This window comes from Cotesia typhae, unplaced genomic scaffold, assembly GCF_013202065.1.
Source record: "Cotesia typhae breed Kobodo isofemale line unplaced genomic scaffold, CoteBio_Ctyphae contig_48, whole genome shotgun sequence".
Classification (NCBI taxonomy): Eukaryota; Metazoa; Arthropoda; class Insecta; order Hymenoptera; family Braconidae; genus Cotesia; species Cotesia typhae.
In genome coordinates, this window is record NW_027423756.1 from 12,573,987 (window position 1) to 12,591,956 (window position 17,970).

The 17,970-nt window shown below is 24.9% G+C and overlaps 1 protein-coding gene and 1 long non-coding RNA gene across 2 annotated transcripts; one reads left to right on the forward strand and one right to left on the reverse strand.

Annotated features, from left to right (window-relative positions):
* The first annotated feature begins 259 nt into the window (after positions 1 to 259).
* On the forward strand, positions 260 to 3,507 carry LOC141529252 (beta-1,3-galactosyltransferase 5). Its single transcript, XM_074245746.1, has 3 exons — positions 260 to 856; positions 1,660 to 2,252; positions 2,872 to 3,507. Exons 2-3 carry the CDS (start codon positions 1,697 to 1,699, stop codon positions 3,369 to 3,371), a joined length of 1,056 nt encoding a protein of 351 aa, XP_074101847.1. The 5' UTR covers positions 260 to 856; positions 1,660 to 1,696; the 3' UTR covers positions 3,372 to 3,507.
* On the reverse strand, positions 3,470 to 17,885 carry LOC141529256 (uncharacterized). Its single transcript, XR_012479552.1, has 2 exons — positions 17,763 to 17,885; positions 3,470 to 8,190 (listed from the first exon to the last, which is right to left on the reverse strand). It is a non-coding gene; the product is annotated as an uncharacterized LOC141529256 (long non-coding RNA).
* Positions 17,886 to 17,970: the final 85 nt, after the last annotated feature.

A 17,970-nucleotide genomic window follows, 5' to 3' on the forward strand; every position in this document is an offset into this window, starting at 1 on the left:
CTTCATCAGCGCCATTGTGGACGGATCATAAACTATTATAAAAATAATCATTTTGTAAAACCTCTCTTAAGTTACGCAAATTGTCTCTTTTGCTCTTACTGGTCAGCTGTCAAAAAATAAAGACAGAAATAGGAAACTTTAAAGAAGTTTTTTTGTGTATATAAATGTCAAGAGCATAACTTGTACTTTGAGGTTGTAAATGACACTGAAGTTGACAGACATTAAAAATTTTTATAATACTGAAGTTAGCTGTCAGCTGTCAATTTTAAAAATTTTTTCAACAAATCAATTACGGACTGTCTATTCGGACACTGTGAGTGAGTTCCCCGTGAGGCTAGCGTGAATATTACAAATTATTTTCCATGCTAAAATTCACGCTACAGTGTCCGAATAGCCTCAGCCAAAATTTTAACTTTATAAAATTCTAAAAAATTTTTAGTGTCAGTTAACTTCAGTGTCATGTGTGTAACTAACTTCAGGTGCATGACATTACCAACGTACAGGGCGTTGTTACTCTTCTCCATTCTCTTGCAAATTATTATTATTACATTAATTTCTACCATACCCATCAACCTATATGCATATAAGTAGCTATACATTCTTCATTGTATATAACAAATATATTTTTTAACAAACGTTCAATTTATTCTTTTCTGACATTGACATATGCCGACCACGGTATAAATGTACTTGATTGCTGATAAATTATAAACCAGTGTATAACTACGTGGTCTATCTACTTTTTTTTACATTTTTATTTAAATTCGATAGTTTTAGTCCTTGGATTATGTCTAAGTACACAATCCGGGTAACAGTCATTAGTTCATTCCGACCGCGTAAAAAATAAGATTACGAGGTAAGTTTCTTTGTTATTTTATTTTATATTTTCCTTAAAAGTTATCACTAAAATATTTTTTATTTTCTTCAAGACTTTTAAAACTGATGCTCTAATTTTGTGGTTAAAAATTGCGCAATTGTGTCATATATTTCTATAGTTTATTGCAATGATAGTGCAAATGGTAATGACAATTTACCAATTATTAAAATATTAGTCTTGAGAAAAAATTAAAAATTTTTGTGATAATTTTAATAATTTTAGTCATTTTAAAATTAAAAAAAAAAAAATCTTGATAAATTTTTTTTTTTTTTAAATTTTTACACGTGGAATTTTTTCTTTAATTTAATTGTTATCGAATTTTAAAAAATTGACAGATATCAGCTGATTATATATGAAAATTAAATTAGCCGATATTTAAAAATTTTTAGAATTTTTTTTCATTGAAAAAATTAATACAAAAACATTTAATTTGTAAAAATTTTTAAAAACTGTAAATGCAATTTTTTAAAAATATTTTTTTGTTCTAATTTAATTATTAAAAATTAAAAACGTCGGCTAACTTTACTATTGTGATTATTTCATTATAAATTATTTTAAAACAAAAAGAAAAAAATTTTTTTTATCTATTTTCATTACTATCATTTACTAGAAACATGATAATAAATATTAAAAAAAATAAATTAAATGAATACTCTATTGAGCAGTAATAACAACAAATGCAATTAAAATTTATCAAGAATTAAAGCGTATAAAAATAAATGATTAGCAACTGATAAAGATAAGTAACAAATCCAACTAATAATATATTTAATGACACACAGGATGGCGTGAGTAGAATGATAGGGTGTTTATGTGAATATGTTGGATAAGCGGCGGCTTCATGGCCACGTGTCGTCGCCAGGTTACTCGCTGTTCGTGGTTGCCCTACTTTTAATGGGATTTTTATCATTTTGGATGCTAATTATCGGGTGTCCACAGTCAACGCTGCTAACTACTGAAGTAACTGTTCCCGGATACATTCTACTGGTTCCTGACAACGTCTCAACGATTCCTGTACCATATTCATTGAACGATCTGCCGTCCAGCGATGAATCGACGCTGATTGATATTAAAAATTTTAAATTCACCATCAACCATGATCCCTGCAACAAAACGCAGCCGCTGCTGCTGATGCTGATACACTCAGCCCCTGGTAATTTTGCTAAACGCAATGTCGTGCGTGACACCTGGGGCAAGCAGACACCAGAAATGATCGTGCTGTTTCTTGTCGGAGCCACCCTCGACTACCAGGCTGACTTGAACAAAGAGAATAATAATTACCAAGATATTATTCAAGGAAATTTTATTGATGCATACAGAAATATGACTTATAAACACGTCATGGCATTGAAGTGGGCTACGTACCATTGTCCAAGTAATTATTTATTTTTTTATACTTAACAATTTTTTTAAAACTAAATAATAGATTCAATTATTGTGTAAGAGTTTATGATGTAATCACTCAAAACGGAAAAAAAAATATTCTTGTTTTTATTTTTTTTTCTATTCATTGAAAGCATTAATTATTTTATCAGTTAATTTTTTTCTAAATAAAAATATTATCTTTATAAAATTTCTAAATTATCTCAACAAATATAAAAATTTCCTTTTTTTTCTAATAAAATTATCTAAAAAAAAATTTATAAATGCTCGACAATTAATAACTAGCAACCTTGCAGTCACTTGTGAACTTAAATATTGACGTTTTTAAATATATAAGTTCATCCCGATGTTACAATCACCAAGAGCTTTCATTTGAGTACCCACATGCATTTTGATATATTTTTCATATATATAATATATATAAATATATGAAAAATTGATGTGGGTACTCAAATGAAAGCTCTTGGTGAGTGTAACATCGGAATGAGCTTATATCTTTAAAAATATCAATAATTCACAAGATAAGATACAAGGTCATTTAATCGTATGACTGAATACAAAATTTTTTTTTATTCTCTTAATAATATAGATTATAATTAATTATGTTTTAGGTGCTAAATATATATTAAAATTGGACGACGACGTTTTCGTGCACACTCCAGCAATGATAGACTTCTTAAAACACGGTCTTTCGCCATGGGGTGCTCGGCGATTAATTCTGTGTGATCCGCTTTCAACTGGGGCTGTGAAAAGATCATGGCGTTCTAAATGGCGAGTATCGCCTCAAGAATACCCTGGCAGACGTTATCCAGCTTATTGTGCAGGTTGGGCTATTTTATATTCACCAGATAGTGTATTTCTACTGTATAAAGAAGCTCAAAGAGAACCATATTTTTGGATTGATGATGTTCATATTACGGGAACAGTCGCTAGAAAGGTTAATTTAACTCACAGCTCATTACATTCATTAGTATTAAAAAATGAAGATATGCAGGAGTTGTTAAGTAATCCGAATGTACATCGTGAATTTTTATTTGGACCGCCTAATTTGGCTGAAAATCATATTAAGGCTTTACATTATTTGAGCCAAGCTAGTAAAGTTTGGCAATAATAAAAATTCACTATTTATTACTACGCTTATTGCTAAAATATTCTAAAGGAATTATAAGAGTCATTTTTACAAAAATCTTGAGTGTATACGAGAAGTAATTTTCTAATTTTTTTTTTTTTTTTTTTTGTCAATTAAGGTTGAGGGTATTTTTAAAATTAAAATCATTTATTTTATTGGCTTTTAATTCAATTTAATTTAAAAAAATTAAAAAAAAATAGCCTGATTAATATTAAAATAAAAAAATCAAATTTATAAATAGTAATAACATTTATGGTAAAAATGTATATTAACTTGATAAATTATCTTTAAAATCATCATAAAAATTAATAACTTTTATATAACACAAGCCCAACTTTTCAATGGTTGGGTGTAAGTTATAATTTAATTTTCTAACGATTAAATTTTTTTAAGAGGTTTTTTTTTTCGAACACCTATTACGAAGTAGCTTATCATTATTCAAGTAAATTGGGGTAATTATTTACAAGTCGGGGTCACCCTATTTTTGGCCAAATTAACATTTTTTAATTTTTTTATTTATTCTGTTTTATTAAATAAAAATTAAAATTAAAATAGTGGAGCCACTCCACTTGTTAATAATTACCTAAATTGGTTATTAATATTAATAAATGAGGATACTTTTTTTTTGTAACAATTAAATACAATTCAAAGATTATCATTCGACCATTGGTTTTCTTCGGTATACTTAAAATTTTATTTTATACGTGTGATAAATTTTTAAAAAGCAAAAAAAAGTTTCCTCTTTATTTTAAAAATTTTGAAAATTTTTTTATTATTTATTTAAAAAAAAAATATATTTACTGGGATATTTTTACAATGACTATATTTTCAGCCCAGTAAATATAAAATAATTAGGTACTACATAAATTAATTTTTTAGATGAATAGATATATCAGATATAGATATAGATATATCAGAAAAAAAGTAATAAATTAAATTGCAATAATTGATTTATTTAAATTAAGTTTAAAATATTTTTGATCTTAGATAAAGAAAAATAGTTATGAAATATAATGATTAATGATTAGTAAAACTTGAATATTGAAATAATATTGTCTAAGCATATCAGGACATACCCAAGGGTATAGTTTACGATGTTCAAGGCTTACTATATCTTCTATTGGTATTTCATATTTAGATAAAACAATTTAATAAATAGTCTTGAATGAATGATGCTGATAAATGTGTCATCGATTGCCAAAATATCAGGAGTTAGAAAAAAATGTGTAAAGATAAAAAATTAAACTGTAAATATTTATGCAGAAGGGAAGCATAAAAGTACTTTAAATATAATCGAGCATTTAAAAAAAATAACTATTATTATGGATTAAATGGATAATAATTTCGAATTATAATTGTAATAGTATGTAATTTTTTAAATAATTACGTAAAGTTACAATCTCATAATTCTAGTCTAATTATATATCCAATTTATTGCTCAATTTAATCAATATCTCAAAGGCAATATTGTTTTTTACTTATTCATTAGTAAAATTATTTGTGTTTAATAGGCACAAAATTTTTTCATTTATATTATATAAAATTTTTAATATTTAATTAGTCAATATTATTTATTAATTATTACATAAGATTTTCGTTTAGATAAAGGGTATCAGGATTTTTGATCCCCCGACAAAATATCACTGCGACAAAATCTATAAATATTTAAATAAATTTATTTATTTGCCTTTATTTAAACTAAACAGCCCAATGGGCTAATAACAGGGTTACTCAATTTTTACAAAGTTGAAGATTTCGACAGATTAAAAAATATAGGTAATAATTTGAATCCCGAAAAAAATAAACCCAGAAAAAATTTTTAAGTTATGAAAAATTCATGTAATTTCATCAAAAATATAAAAAAAAATTATAATAATAATAAATTTTTTTTTTCGTAACAAAAAATGGAGCGATTATTCTAGGGGTGTTTGTTTTTCAGGAAAATTGTAGGTGTGATAAAATTATTATTATTATAATTTTTATTTCACAATTTTAGTGAAATAATATGAATTTTTTATAATTTAAAAATTTTTTTCCGATTATCTCATAAATTAACATAAATTGACCAAGTGTGCAGAATTAAATTTATGATTAATTTCCTTTCTTATTTTTGTTAGCCACCACCTAAAAGTGCACAAATTAAATATAAATATTAATCTTATTAACACAAAATAGACATATTTTAAATGCCATTAATAAGTGTTAAAATAAAATTGATCATTTTTTTCAAATTGTTTTATTGAAAAATTTTTAAGATATTTTGTCCGGGATATTTTGTCGGAGGATAAAGAATCATGGAACTATATAAAGTGAGTTTTCATCGAAATTTATAAATTTATCTTTGTGGATTCAAAGGTAGCCAATTAAATAACGTGATAAAATGTGCATATATTATTTAGAGTAATTATTTAGAGTAATTTTAATTAATTAATAACCATAAAAATTCTAAATAAATTAAAAATATTTTTTTACAATTTTTAGCCGTAATTATTTTCTAAATTAAATATTAAAATTTCAATGGAAACTCCGTAAAAGTATTAAAAGCACAAAAATAAATAAGCGAACAGATAATTTTATTTGCACAATAGATTTTTTTATTTATTTTGTTACTTAAATTGATGTAAAAAAAAAAAGAATTAATGATGCATTTATATTTATTAATTTTAAAATTACTTTTATGTTCATTTTCTACCTCACTTTTCGATTGAATTTATTTAAACGATAATTTCAATTATTTTTATAGAGAATTATTAAAAAAAATTAGAAATTTTCATAGAAAAAATCAATAATTATTACATTAATTATCCTGTACTTGAAGATAATTTTATTTTCATTATTTGGCTTGTGTAAATAATTTTGTTTAGTTACAATAAAATTATAATTAATTGTTATTATTGATTAAAGTGTGCATAATATTAAAATTAAAATGATTTGATGAATTTGTTTAAATTTAACAGGCAGAAATGTGGTACTAATTACAATTATATAAATGTATTTACTTGTAATCATGTCTGCAGCGTTAATTAATCATTCATTGATTAATTGGATACTTAAACAAACTTTTTTTTTTTTTTTAAATAATTATTAAAACAAACAGTGAGTTGATTTGAATTCAAAATATTATTATTGAATTTAATAAATAAATAATGAAGGTTAAATTTTAATTAAATTAAAAAATTTAATTAATCTAAGTTTGGAAAAATAAATGAAATTATTAAAATTATGTAAAAGATGCCCAACACTGTACCATAAACACGTGTAATGAGAGTATTTACATCAACATGTGCCAATGTGTGTCTTAAATTTAATTAAAAGAAATATTTAAACAAATAATAACTAACAAAATAATTGTGAACCTCTTAATTGAGCGTATTGGAAATTAAAAAGCGGCCAAATTATAATATAGTAAAAATTAAATAAATTTTATTAAATACTCATGAAAAAATAAAAAATTTAATTTTAATAATTCTTATTTTTTATTTGATTTGTACTTGTTAAATTTATAATTTTTTTATTTCGGAGTAATTTGTAAAAATCCTTCAAGCATTTATTGAAATTTTTCTGTAAAAAAAAAAAATAATTGTAAAATAATGTAATTTATTTACTTAACAATTTATGATTTTGTTTTTATTTTTAATTGTAAACGATGTGAAAATAAATTGTGTAATTCCTGTGAGATGGATAAATGTGATTAAAATCTAATAATTAATCTAAATTAATTTTAAACATTTATATTTTTTCAAGTTTATTTTTAATTAAGTGCATATTCGATTTAATCAATCATAAGTAATTATAATTGGTATAGCAGCGACACGCAGTCTACATCTGTGTCCAGCCAGTTCGGACACTCCCGTTCATATTAACTTTGAATTAATATTTATTACGTGAAATTGATCACTAAAAAAAATTACGATATTCTTCTTTAATCACAAAATTAATAATTAAATAATTTTTTAAATAAGAAATTAAAACAAAATTAATTCAGCCAAAAATTAAAAGTTAAAATTGATTTAATTTTATTATGTAAAAAAAGAAATTCACTTGGCTTGCTATTACAATTTTTTATTTACGGTATGTATTTCTCCTTAGGGTCGTAAAAACTAAATGGCATTCCTGTCGGGCGCTTTGACGTCCATTAATTAACTGATCGTCCATATAGATCTTAGCAATAATAAAAAAAAAGTCAAAAACCATTATTTTCTAGTTGCATTTCATTCCTCCATCAAGGAAGATAATTAGACGTTACAAGTACTTAAATACAGCTAATTACAATCATTCAACAAGATTTATATATTTTTTTTTCGAACAAGTCAGCGCACCTTCTCTTCTCGCTTGCGATTTTAAATACGCAACTTAACTTCACCCGTAAAACAGCCATGTGATGCTATTAATTTTTTGTCGTAAAAGCTCGCGAATATGCAATTACATAATTTAAAAATAAGTTACTTTCTTTGCAGAGTTAGTCCGGGAGCTGAGGGCCTAGAAGCCGATTAAAAATTATCGTACCACAGTTCAGAGCCAGACGATTGGATTTATTGATAGTCTATCGCATTATTTCAGCCTTTTTTTCAATCCAGTGGGATGTCTGATGACGTTATTTCATTTCCGACATGATTACTGCTAAGAAGTTCTTCTAAAGTGATTTCGCTTTGTCATACCGTTAACCCAATCATAATCGATTGATCCTCGTTAATGTTTAACTTTCGATCTCTGCGTCGTTAGCATTCCTCTGCTGTAACAGATGTTCTGTTGATCATTTCCCAGATGGTTATATGTCGGTCACATGTTCGATTACTTTATCCTGAAAAATTAAAGATCAAATATTTAGGAAAAATTTTTTTTTTTTTTCGTTGAAAAAAAAATTTTTGTTTTGATAAAAAAATGGGCAAGAAATTAATTTTTTATAAATTTTAAACAATTTTATTTATTAGCTGAAGATATAATATAATTTTTTTCAAAAAAAAATTTTTTCTAGATTTATTTATTTAAGCAAACGCCCAATAGCAAGATTTGAAAAAAAAAAAAAAAAAAAAAAAAAAAATAGCTTTAAATAGAGTAAAAGACCTAGTTATTGACACTTGCAATTTTTTTCTAATTAAAAAAATCAAATTTTTTCCAAAATCCAATTTTCTAAAAATTTATAATCCAAAAATTGTATTTATTAATTTATTAGAGCTTTTTTTAAATTCCCGCGAAGAAAATCGAAGATTTTCAAAAATCTGGAAGTTATTGGTTTTACCCCGTTTTGCAAAAATCGAGTTTTCATCAGATCTCGGCGTTTTAAGGTCACAGAAAGCTTCCTGACTACCCCCGCGATATTGTCACTATATGTCTCTATGGCGATATTTAAAAAAGTTATATTACTTTATGCCGATTCTAAAATTTGCTATTGCATTTGTTTAAAAAGTTTTCTCATCTACTTTCATTTTGGCTGCTCAATGGCCTTTTTTTAATTAAAATAAAATTGCAAGAGTGATTTTTATCTAAAATTCCTTTTTTTTTTCTGAGTCTAAAAAATTTTTTTTCAACAAAATTTTCAGCTAAGAAATAAAATTATTTAAAATTTCTAAAAAATTGATTTTTTATTACATTGCACTTTTCTTTTTAAAAATTAACTTTTCTTCTCAGCAGAGTAAAAAATATTTATTGATATTCTTTTTTCAAAAAATTTATTATAATTTTAATGGATTTTATAGTTAGAAAAAATAATTAAAAATATCAATTCTCTGGAAAAAAAAAATTTTTAAGTATTAAAAATCCATGATATTAATTATGATTAATAACCGCAGAACCAACACTGGTATTTCCGAGTATATTTGCGGTCAGCAAAGATTTCTTAGATTATTACTAATAATTAATTTATTATTAACGACGCAAATGATGATGCAATAACAAGTTTAAATGACGGGGTACTTATCAGTTTTTTTACGCAGTTACCGATCCCTTACACATTTATTATCGTAATATAAATACAAACATTGATTCTGAATTTTCTAAATAAATATAGGGCTCGCCTAAAAAACAGATAAGTTTATGAATGAAAAATTTTTTTAAAATATATTTGATGTTGAGAGAGTCCGACAAAATGGAGCCGGTCGAGAAATAAATTTCTTACTTGAAGCAGTATTTAAAATAATATTTAAAATAATTCAATGAATTTTCTAAATTATTTCGAGTCTTAATTGACCAAAAATAACTTTTTGATTATTATTTTATTAATTATAATTTGATTTAATATAAATAAAACGATTATTTAAATGCCTTAAACTCAGAGCACTTATGAATTATTGGGCATTATAAAGTTGCAAAGAAGAAATGTAATAGTTAATTTGATGTGATGATACGGTCTCTATTGATGACCTCGCCACGTGCGTCACATGTTTTCGAGGCATAAAAACACACATACATAATAGTTTATTAGTTAATTATTATATTATGCTACACAAATCAGATCATGGGTACCACGTGATATTTTGACATTATCATTTGGGAGAAATTCCAATGTTACTAAATTTATTGAGGTTCAATTTTTAATTAAATTAATTGCCGATTGCAATTATTGATTTTAAATAACGATCGACAAGTATTGTGAATTATTTAAAACGGATGTTTTTAAGCGATTTGTGCGTCTAGACATTGCGTCGCATATAAGTCGCGACGATCTTGGCACCTTCGTTTTCTGCTCTTTTCTTCATGTGTTCTCTCATCTCGTCTCCTCAAAAGTTGATTCACCGTAACCAATTTAGCCCAAACCCACACGCAATGGACACACTTGTCGCAAAGCATCGTGCGCCAATACTCATAAATTTTTCCGTCAGAGTCAGACGAAACAACAGAAGACCCCAAAACAACTTGTTTTCTTCCTCGCGTAGTAAATATTTATTATTTTGGTCTTACCTTTTTTTTTTTTTTTAGACTTTTTGCAATATTTATTCATTTTTACTACGTTGTACACTCGTGATAAAATTAACTTGATTCAAGAAAATTTGTCGAGAACCGAAATAATTATTTATAAGAGTTTAAATCTTCTTGAATTGAGAAGAAATGTTTTTTTTTTTTTTTTTAATCAGATGAAGAGAATAAGAGAATTTTTAATAGCAATTAAGTCGAAATTAAGAAAAAAAATTTAATTTTACAAAAATAAATTAATTTGTTTAAAATTTTATTTTTTAGTTAAAGAAATTAAATTTTTCTTAGAATAAATTTCTTGCTGAATAAAAAGGGGTCTAGATTTAGGAAAAAATAATTTTAGATAAAAAACTTGCGAAATTTCATTTAAAATCTAAAAAAACTTTTCAGTTAATTTTAAAAATAAAATTTTAGACAAATTTATTTCTTATTACAAAATGGTTTATTTTTTTCAAAAGAAATTTTTTTTTTCTGAGTGAAATAATATTTATTAAAATATCAAAAAAATTTTAGAAAATCCAAAAATGCACGACTCATAATGCTTATTTAATTATGGAATATTAATAAAATAAAAAATGTGAAAAAAAAATTATATAAAGCAGCTAAAATAGCCCGAAAATTTTTTGTCCTATTTTGATGTTTTTTCCCTTTCTATTGTACTAAATAAATTTTTGAAAAGTGTTAAATTAATCGTAATTAAATTATCTTGACGATAGTATTCAAAATATATTTATTCCGTGAATTAACAAGACTATAATAATAAAAATGAGGTAAAAAAAATTTTTCAATATTTCAAGCATTAATATACCCCCATAAAAAAAAAAAAAAAAAAAGAAAAAAAAAACAATTTGGACGTTTAATAAAAACCCTTGAATAATAATTAAAATAAATGTAAAAAGTGAGATAAATAAAAAATCTTAGAATTGTTTTTATTTAATTAAAGAATTGTAAGCTTACAAATTGAAAGTAAAGTAAGAGTTAACTTTTTCGAAAGAGTTGAACGGAACCGACAATTTAGACATAGCCTAATTTTACGTAATTAACAGCCAATTAGAATACTTAACAAATTTTTCCGGTTTGAATGGGTTTAAAGCTAAATTTACTGGTACGGTTGATACTAAAAAGTTACCTAATTGGTATTTTATTTTTTATCTCTGCATGCGCTTACAGAAGAGAACAGAATAGAACGCAAACGCTACATATTTACACGTGCTTTCTATATTGTTAAAGACATTACTCTGTAGAACGACCTTACAGCCTGTTGACCGTGAAAAGAGGAGAGACAAATTAGATCGAGTTTATTGGGATTAATCAACTACTCCCCGTACCCCCAATATAACTAATTTAATCTTAGACATCAGTTATGTGTAGTCAAGTATCTTTACTACTAGACCAGGCTCGAGATAGATTACTAGATGTTCCGAAAGTTATTCATGCACAGCGTATTTATGGGGCGGACAGGATATTTATCCGCGTTCAATTGAGTCATTAAATTTATGTTTTTTTTTTTTTTATCATAAAAAAAAAATAAAAATAAAAACTAGCGGTCTATTATTTTCATCATAATCGACTTTATGTCTTTATCGAGTTATGAGATTGTCATAAATTTTTATATTACTTGTACACCTATTGAAGAAGAAGAATATACATATTAAACGGGTGTTCTGTTGTAAATATTTAATAGTCAATAATTTTATAAGACTCGGATAATATATTCAAAGTGTCAATGAAGTTATTGATATTTTTTTTATGCTGATGCTGCAAAATTTTTTTAATTAATTTGTTTTAGAAATTTTTTGATTTTTTTACAAAAAAATTAATTTAATTTCATGGATTTTTTTTTATAAATTTGATAAAAATTATAATAAAATAATGCAAAATAAATATTTTAATTTTTGGAGAAGTAAATTTATTTTTTAATAAGAAATTTAATTTAATAATATTATTATGATTGCAAAAAAAAATAGTATGAGCCATTTTGATTTTCCGACAAAATGTCCCCCAGAAAATATCCGCAAGAAAATATCACACAAAATTCATAATAAAATCAAATTTATGATTACTTATTAAATCTAGACTTTAAATAAGAATAAATGAAGTTAAATCTGATGTAAAAAATTATTATGATCTCTTTCTTTAACTTTTAAGGAGGATCAATAATCATAGAATCAAAAAAATATAAAAAAAATTTATTTTAAAGTCATATTAATTAAAAAAAAAAAAATTTAGGAATTAAATTGACAATAAAATTATTTTTTTTGCATAAAAAATTTTGAAGTGAAAAAATAAAATTTTTTTTTCAATGTTTTTTATCACTAAATCAAGAAAAATTTGATTACAGTCTAATAGCGTGTAAAAATGAAAATTTATTGGTAGTAATTAGACATAAAAAAAAAAAACATAAAAGTAATAATAAACATATTGATATAAGTCTGATGAGCACCTGTGGGTCAGTCGTCTGGACGCAAATAAAACGGCGTCGCGCTGTCTGGATGAGCTCGACAAGACCTAATCATATAATACGCGATTAGTGTATGCGCCTAGTAAAGGCTAAGAGCAATTAATCTTCTCAAACGCGCTTCATATGAATTTATAGCTCGCTTGTTCTTATTATTTTTTTTTCTTACTGTATTATATTAACCCGAGCGCATAATTCTACTTAAATGTTATTTCTAACGATAATGATGTGAATTAAGCTTTATTTTTTGCATCTTATAATGTATGCGATTTATTATTACGAAGTGTTTGAAGTAATGCGATTTTAATGAGCAGGTAGCGTGAAAATTTACTTTTTTAACATAAATTTGCCACCACTTTTGTTTGTTAATCATTATGTGCAACACGTATTCATATTAGAGTAATGAAGAATTAATTCATGGCCAAAGACGATTTAGTTAAGTGTGATCTGCATGCATCAGCCTCGATTAATGATGATGATGATGATGATGATGATGATGATGATGATTGTGAAAGTCGCTTGCATTATATTATGTATCATTATATTTAATAAACGCAAGATAAAGAGAGCAGAGAAGAACAGAGCGTAAATGACTCAATGAAAGAACTGGTTTGCGTTAGTCTCACTTGAATTTATTTGTAATATAAGTTTATGATTATTTTTAATCTAAGGGAGAATTAGTCTAAATGGGACACTACACTGGCTTTATGAATTTCCGGAAAAAAAAAAATTTTTTTTAGAGGCTTATTTTATTAGTAACAATTGCAATGACTCGGTAATTTAAATTTTGAACTTTTGGACTGAAAAAAAAATTAATTTGAATCAAGAAAAAAATTCTTGAACGAAGAAAATAATTTTTTAAGCACAGTAAAGAATTGTGTTAAAAATTTTTAAGTTAAATATTTTATACTTTTTTTGGGTTAATTTAACACTTTTTTGTATTAATTTAAGACAATTAATGTTAAATTTACACGTAAAAATGTTAAATGTTTAACACAAAAATTTTTAACTTAAAATTTTTTACTGTGAGAGTTTCATTTTTTTTAATTCAAGGAAATTTTGCTTAAATCAAGAAAGTTTTCTTAGTTTAAAAATTTTTTTAATCAAATTAAATCAATTGAAGTCCTAAATTTACAGAGTTTAGCGATCTTTAGTTTAGCGATATGCCGGCATATATTTCCAAATTAAAAAAATAAATAAATAAAATAAAGATGAAAAATTATTACACAGAAAAAATTAACTCTTAGGTGGAGAATCATTTTTTTTTTTTTTTTTTTTTTTTTCCCATAAAATTATTGCGACCGACTGGACTTATTGAGCACAAACCAAAATTTTGAAATATTAAAATAATGAATATGATTCATAGAGAGTGTGTTGATAGTAATTTACTTATAAATATATAAACATAAATATTTTCTCAGATTGAAGAAAAATTTATCAACTTAAAACACAAAATAATAAAAAAATAAATAATAAACACCAATTAATCATTTCTTATCAATTTGGCGATACAAGATCATGCGTAGAAAACATGACGATCGTGCGTAGCAGTTCCGATCATTTTTCATGTTTCAACACTTATCAATATTTATTTTTCATATATATGTATGTTCTTATTGAGATATAAAATATTAAATGAATTAATAAATTTAAAGTGCGCCATTAAAAACAGATGTTTAGACTAAATATTTACGAGTCATCATTACTAATAATCTTCCTACGGTTCAATACTCAGCGATACAGCGATACAGATTTACTTCCAGGAAGTGACAGCTTATTTTTTAAAAAAAGACCCAAGTATTAAAGTTACTTGATTTATAAAAATTATTGGTAAATTTTCCGAATTTTTCACTCTCGCTTATCAAATATAGCTTGAGATGTTGAATCATTTGGCAAGTGATCTTTGTAATACTTGTCACCCATCCGCGATATAATTGTCTTGATAAACAGGGAAAAGAGAGCTAGCTTTTACGCAACATGTTGGCGATCACGTTTGCCAAGAAAATCCTAAGTAAAATTGCTTCCTGTCTTCTTGGAAAATTGTCTGGCCTCCCAGTATTTACAGACAAAAATTGACGTTTGTTAAACTCCCTCACTCCACACATTTATGTTCATTTAATTTAATCAAATTGAGAAAAATAATTTTTTTTTAATTATTCTGATGAAACTCCGGATCACATGTTGTCGGTATGCGTGCCCCGGAGAATTCCGTAAACTTGTTATTACTTATTTGATCATCAAGTACTCATCAAGTGGAACGAAAATCAATGGGAATAAATAATAAGTGGCTTCGCAGAATATTCATTAAATTATGTTGGCCTTCGAAGTGTACTGAGCATTATAAACGCACCGGATACAGGACAGAATTCAAGATGGAATCTTTAAGGGCACTTGCATCATCTTTGCAGCTCGGGAATTATATTATATGTTCATTTCCATTTTAATCCTTTTATTTACAATATTTATATTTCTAAATTTTATTTTTTCTATTTAATATTATTTTTTAAATTAAAAAAAAAGTCGGTATTTTCAAAAGATATTTTTTTAATTAAAAATTTATATTTTTTTTATGAAAATATATTTTTAAAAATTATTAAAATTGTTCTTTTTTGTCTGACTAAATTTTTTCTCTGATAAATTAGTCAAATTAATTAAAATAATTTTTGTTTTATCAAAAAATTAATTATTAAATTAAAAAAAAAAATCCATAATTTTAATAATAAATTTATTTTGTAAAAAAATAAAATTTTATTAATTTAAATAATTAAATTACAAGCTTCTGTATTAATAAATAATTCTAATAAAAATTTTATTAAATTGATCCTTACACATTGTGTAAAAAATTAAGTTGAAGAGATCGCGGCTCGACTAAGATCGATAAATTGATCTATACTACTGCGCAGTGATTATCCCGAAGTTGCTGACGCAATTTACTACACTCAACATTTATTTCGAAAAATTTATTCAATTAATTATTAATTGATCGAAAAAAAAAAATATATATAAACATTTAATTTTTCTGTAGTTTAGTAAAAAACATTAAAAAATTTGAAATCCATTATCGGAGGGAGGGATAATTGTAGAATTTTCAGTTTGATAGCGTTCCGCCAAGTTCAATTATTTTACACTTTGCTGCAAAACTGAGAGTTAAAAAATAATAATAATAATAATAATAATAATAATAATTAAAATACAGAGCTTAAATTTGTAAAGTGATATTTCATTTTATGTAAATTGTACTTCTGAAGTTTTTTTCACTCAGCTTTTAAAATTGATCGCTTGTGAGCGAGGGAGGATTGAAGTAAAATCTCTAGCTTTTATCTTCGCATTTAACTGAGATAAAAGAATTTTAGGAAAAATGAATGGATAAAAAAAAATTAAAGAAAGGATTAAAAAATAAAATAAATAATAATAGTATGATTAAAAATGACAGTAGCGAATGAGGTCGTGATTTTACAGGGAGTGGATAGCTGCATCAACATTCTTCGAGAACAAGGCCGCAAAACAAATTATATTGAGCCAATAAATGAATTTATTTGCAGCGCATCAATAATTGCTTGGCAAATGAAAGCAAATTAAAACAAATAACAAGCTGCAAAAGATAAATAATAGAAGGGTATTTTGACATGACGAGATTTGACGTCATTGCAATCCCTGGTCGCGGATTGGCTGAAGGCAAGTCGGGCCTCCAATTCACTTGCTATGACTTGACATCATTCACAATTATCTTTAAACTGTTTATATTATTATATTATTGTACATTAAGGCTTTAAAATTGATGTAGGCGTTGCAGCGACGTTTGATCAAGTAAACATTATCGACAAATAAGATAGTACCCAATAATAATATTATTATTATTATTATTATTTTTTATGTATTTTACTACGTCTTAACTTGTTGCATGATAAGTTTATTATCAACCGGCTAAGCCTCATGATATATGAGGAATAATCGATAAATATTAACAATAATAATTTCCTCATGTATGTATACGGTCATTGTCGTTAATTGAGCTATGGAAGTTTCTTTATGATTTATTGCAGTGGGTTCACTATATTATATGCGTTTAATTAAATTTCCAGAAGACGAAAACTCTCATGATAACCCCATAACCTTCCCATCGTTCTTGCTATGTTTGTGTTATAAATTTAATAAGATCCATGAAAGAAACTTTCATGCTTATAATATAATGAATCTTTATTTCTGATTAATTAAAAAAAAAATTTTTAATATCGTTTATTTTTTATATTTATTAAAATTTACTTGAAAAAATTTTTTATTGCTTAAAAATAAATTACTTTGATTTTATCCTTGATTAGAATTACGAGTTTTTGGCTCAAATAAATTTTTTTAAGGCCAAAAATTAATTAATACAATTAATATTGATATTTTAAAAAATTTAACTATTCCAAAAGAATTTTTATAGAATTTATGAATTAGTACATTTATACGAATTGAATTCATAAAATTTTGTGCTTAAAAAAATATTTATACAATTATTAAAAAAAAATTTTTAATATCGTTTATTTTTTCATTTTTATTAAAATTTATTTTAAAAAATTTTTTATTGCTTAAAAAATATTATATAGAATATTTTTATTTTATCCTTGATTAAAATATCAAAAATTAATTTTAAAAATCTTGATTTATATTTTGAATTTTAAATATTAATTATTATTTATTATTGTTCTCTTTCGTACGAGGTTTTTCCAAGTAAAAAAAAAAAAAATTATATATCAATAATTAATTTAAAAATTTTAAAGCTATTGTGAAATGTATCTCATCTTACACACGCTTGATTTGTGTGGAAATGATTACTCCGAATTAAAGGAAGAAATATATTACAATTTTTTAAAAATACTTTCCGATAAGAATAAATTTTTTTTTTCAAATTAAAATTATTAAATATCTTAAAAATATTTAAAAATATTAATAAATATTTTAGTGAATGAATAAATATAATCTAGCCTTGATGAAGTGACACTTAATCAAAGGTCATCCCTTACTTGCACAATATAAATTAGTATGCCCCAAAAAGTGAATCTTCCGATAAAATTTCTTTACAGCAGATAAAAGTCCATTAACAAGAACTCGCGCAACTAAAAAACAGCATGTAGGTATCGTCGAATTAACAACGTTTGAACCCCACTCTCCGAAGCTGTGGATGTTTTATTTGCTCACTTGCTCAAATAACTTTTAAACTTTAAATTGTTA

Excerpts from the sequence above, each read along its gene's own strand:
- LOC141529252 (XM_074245746.1), top strand. The coding sequence starts at position 1,697 with ATGTTGGATAAGCGGCGGCTTCATGGCCACGTGTCGTCGCCAGGTTAC. Across the intron at positions 2,253-2,871 it reads GGCTACGTACCATTGTCCAA|GTGCTAAATATATATTAAAA; the intron begins GTAATTATTTAT and ends ATTATGTTTTAG.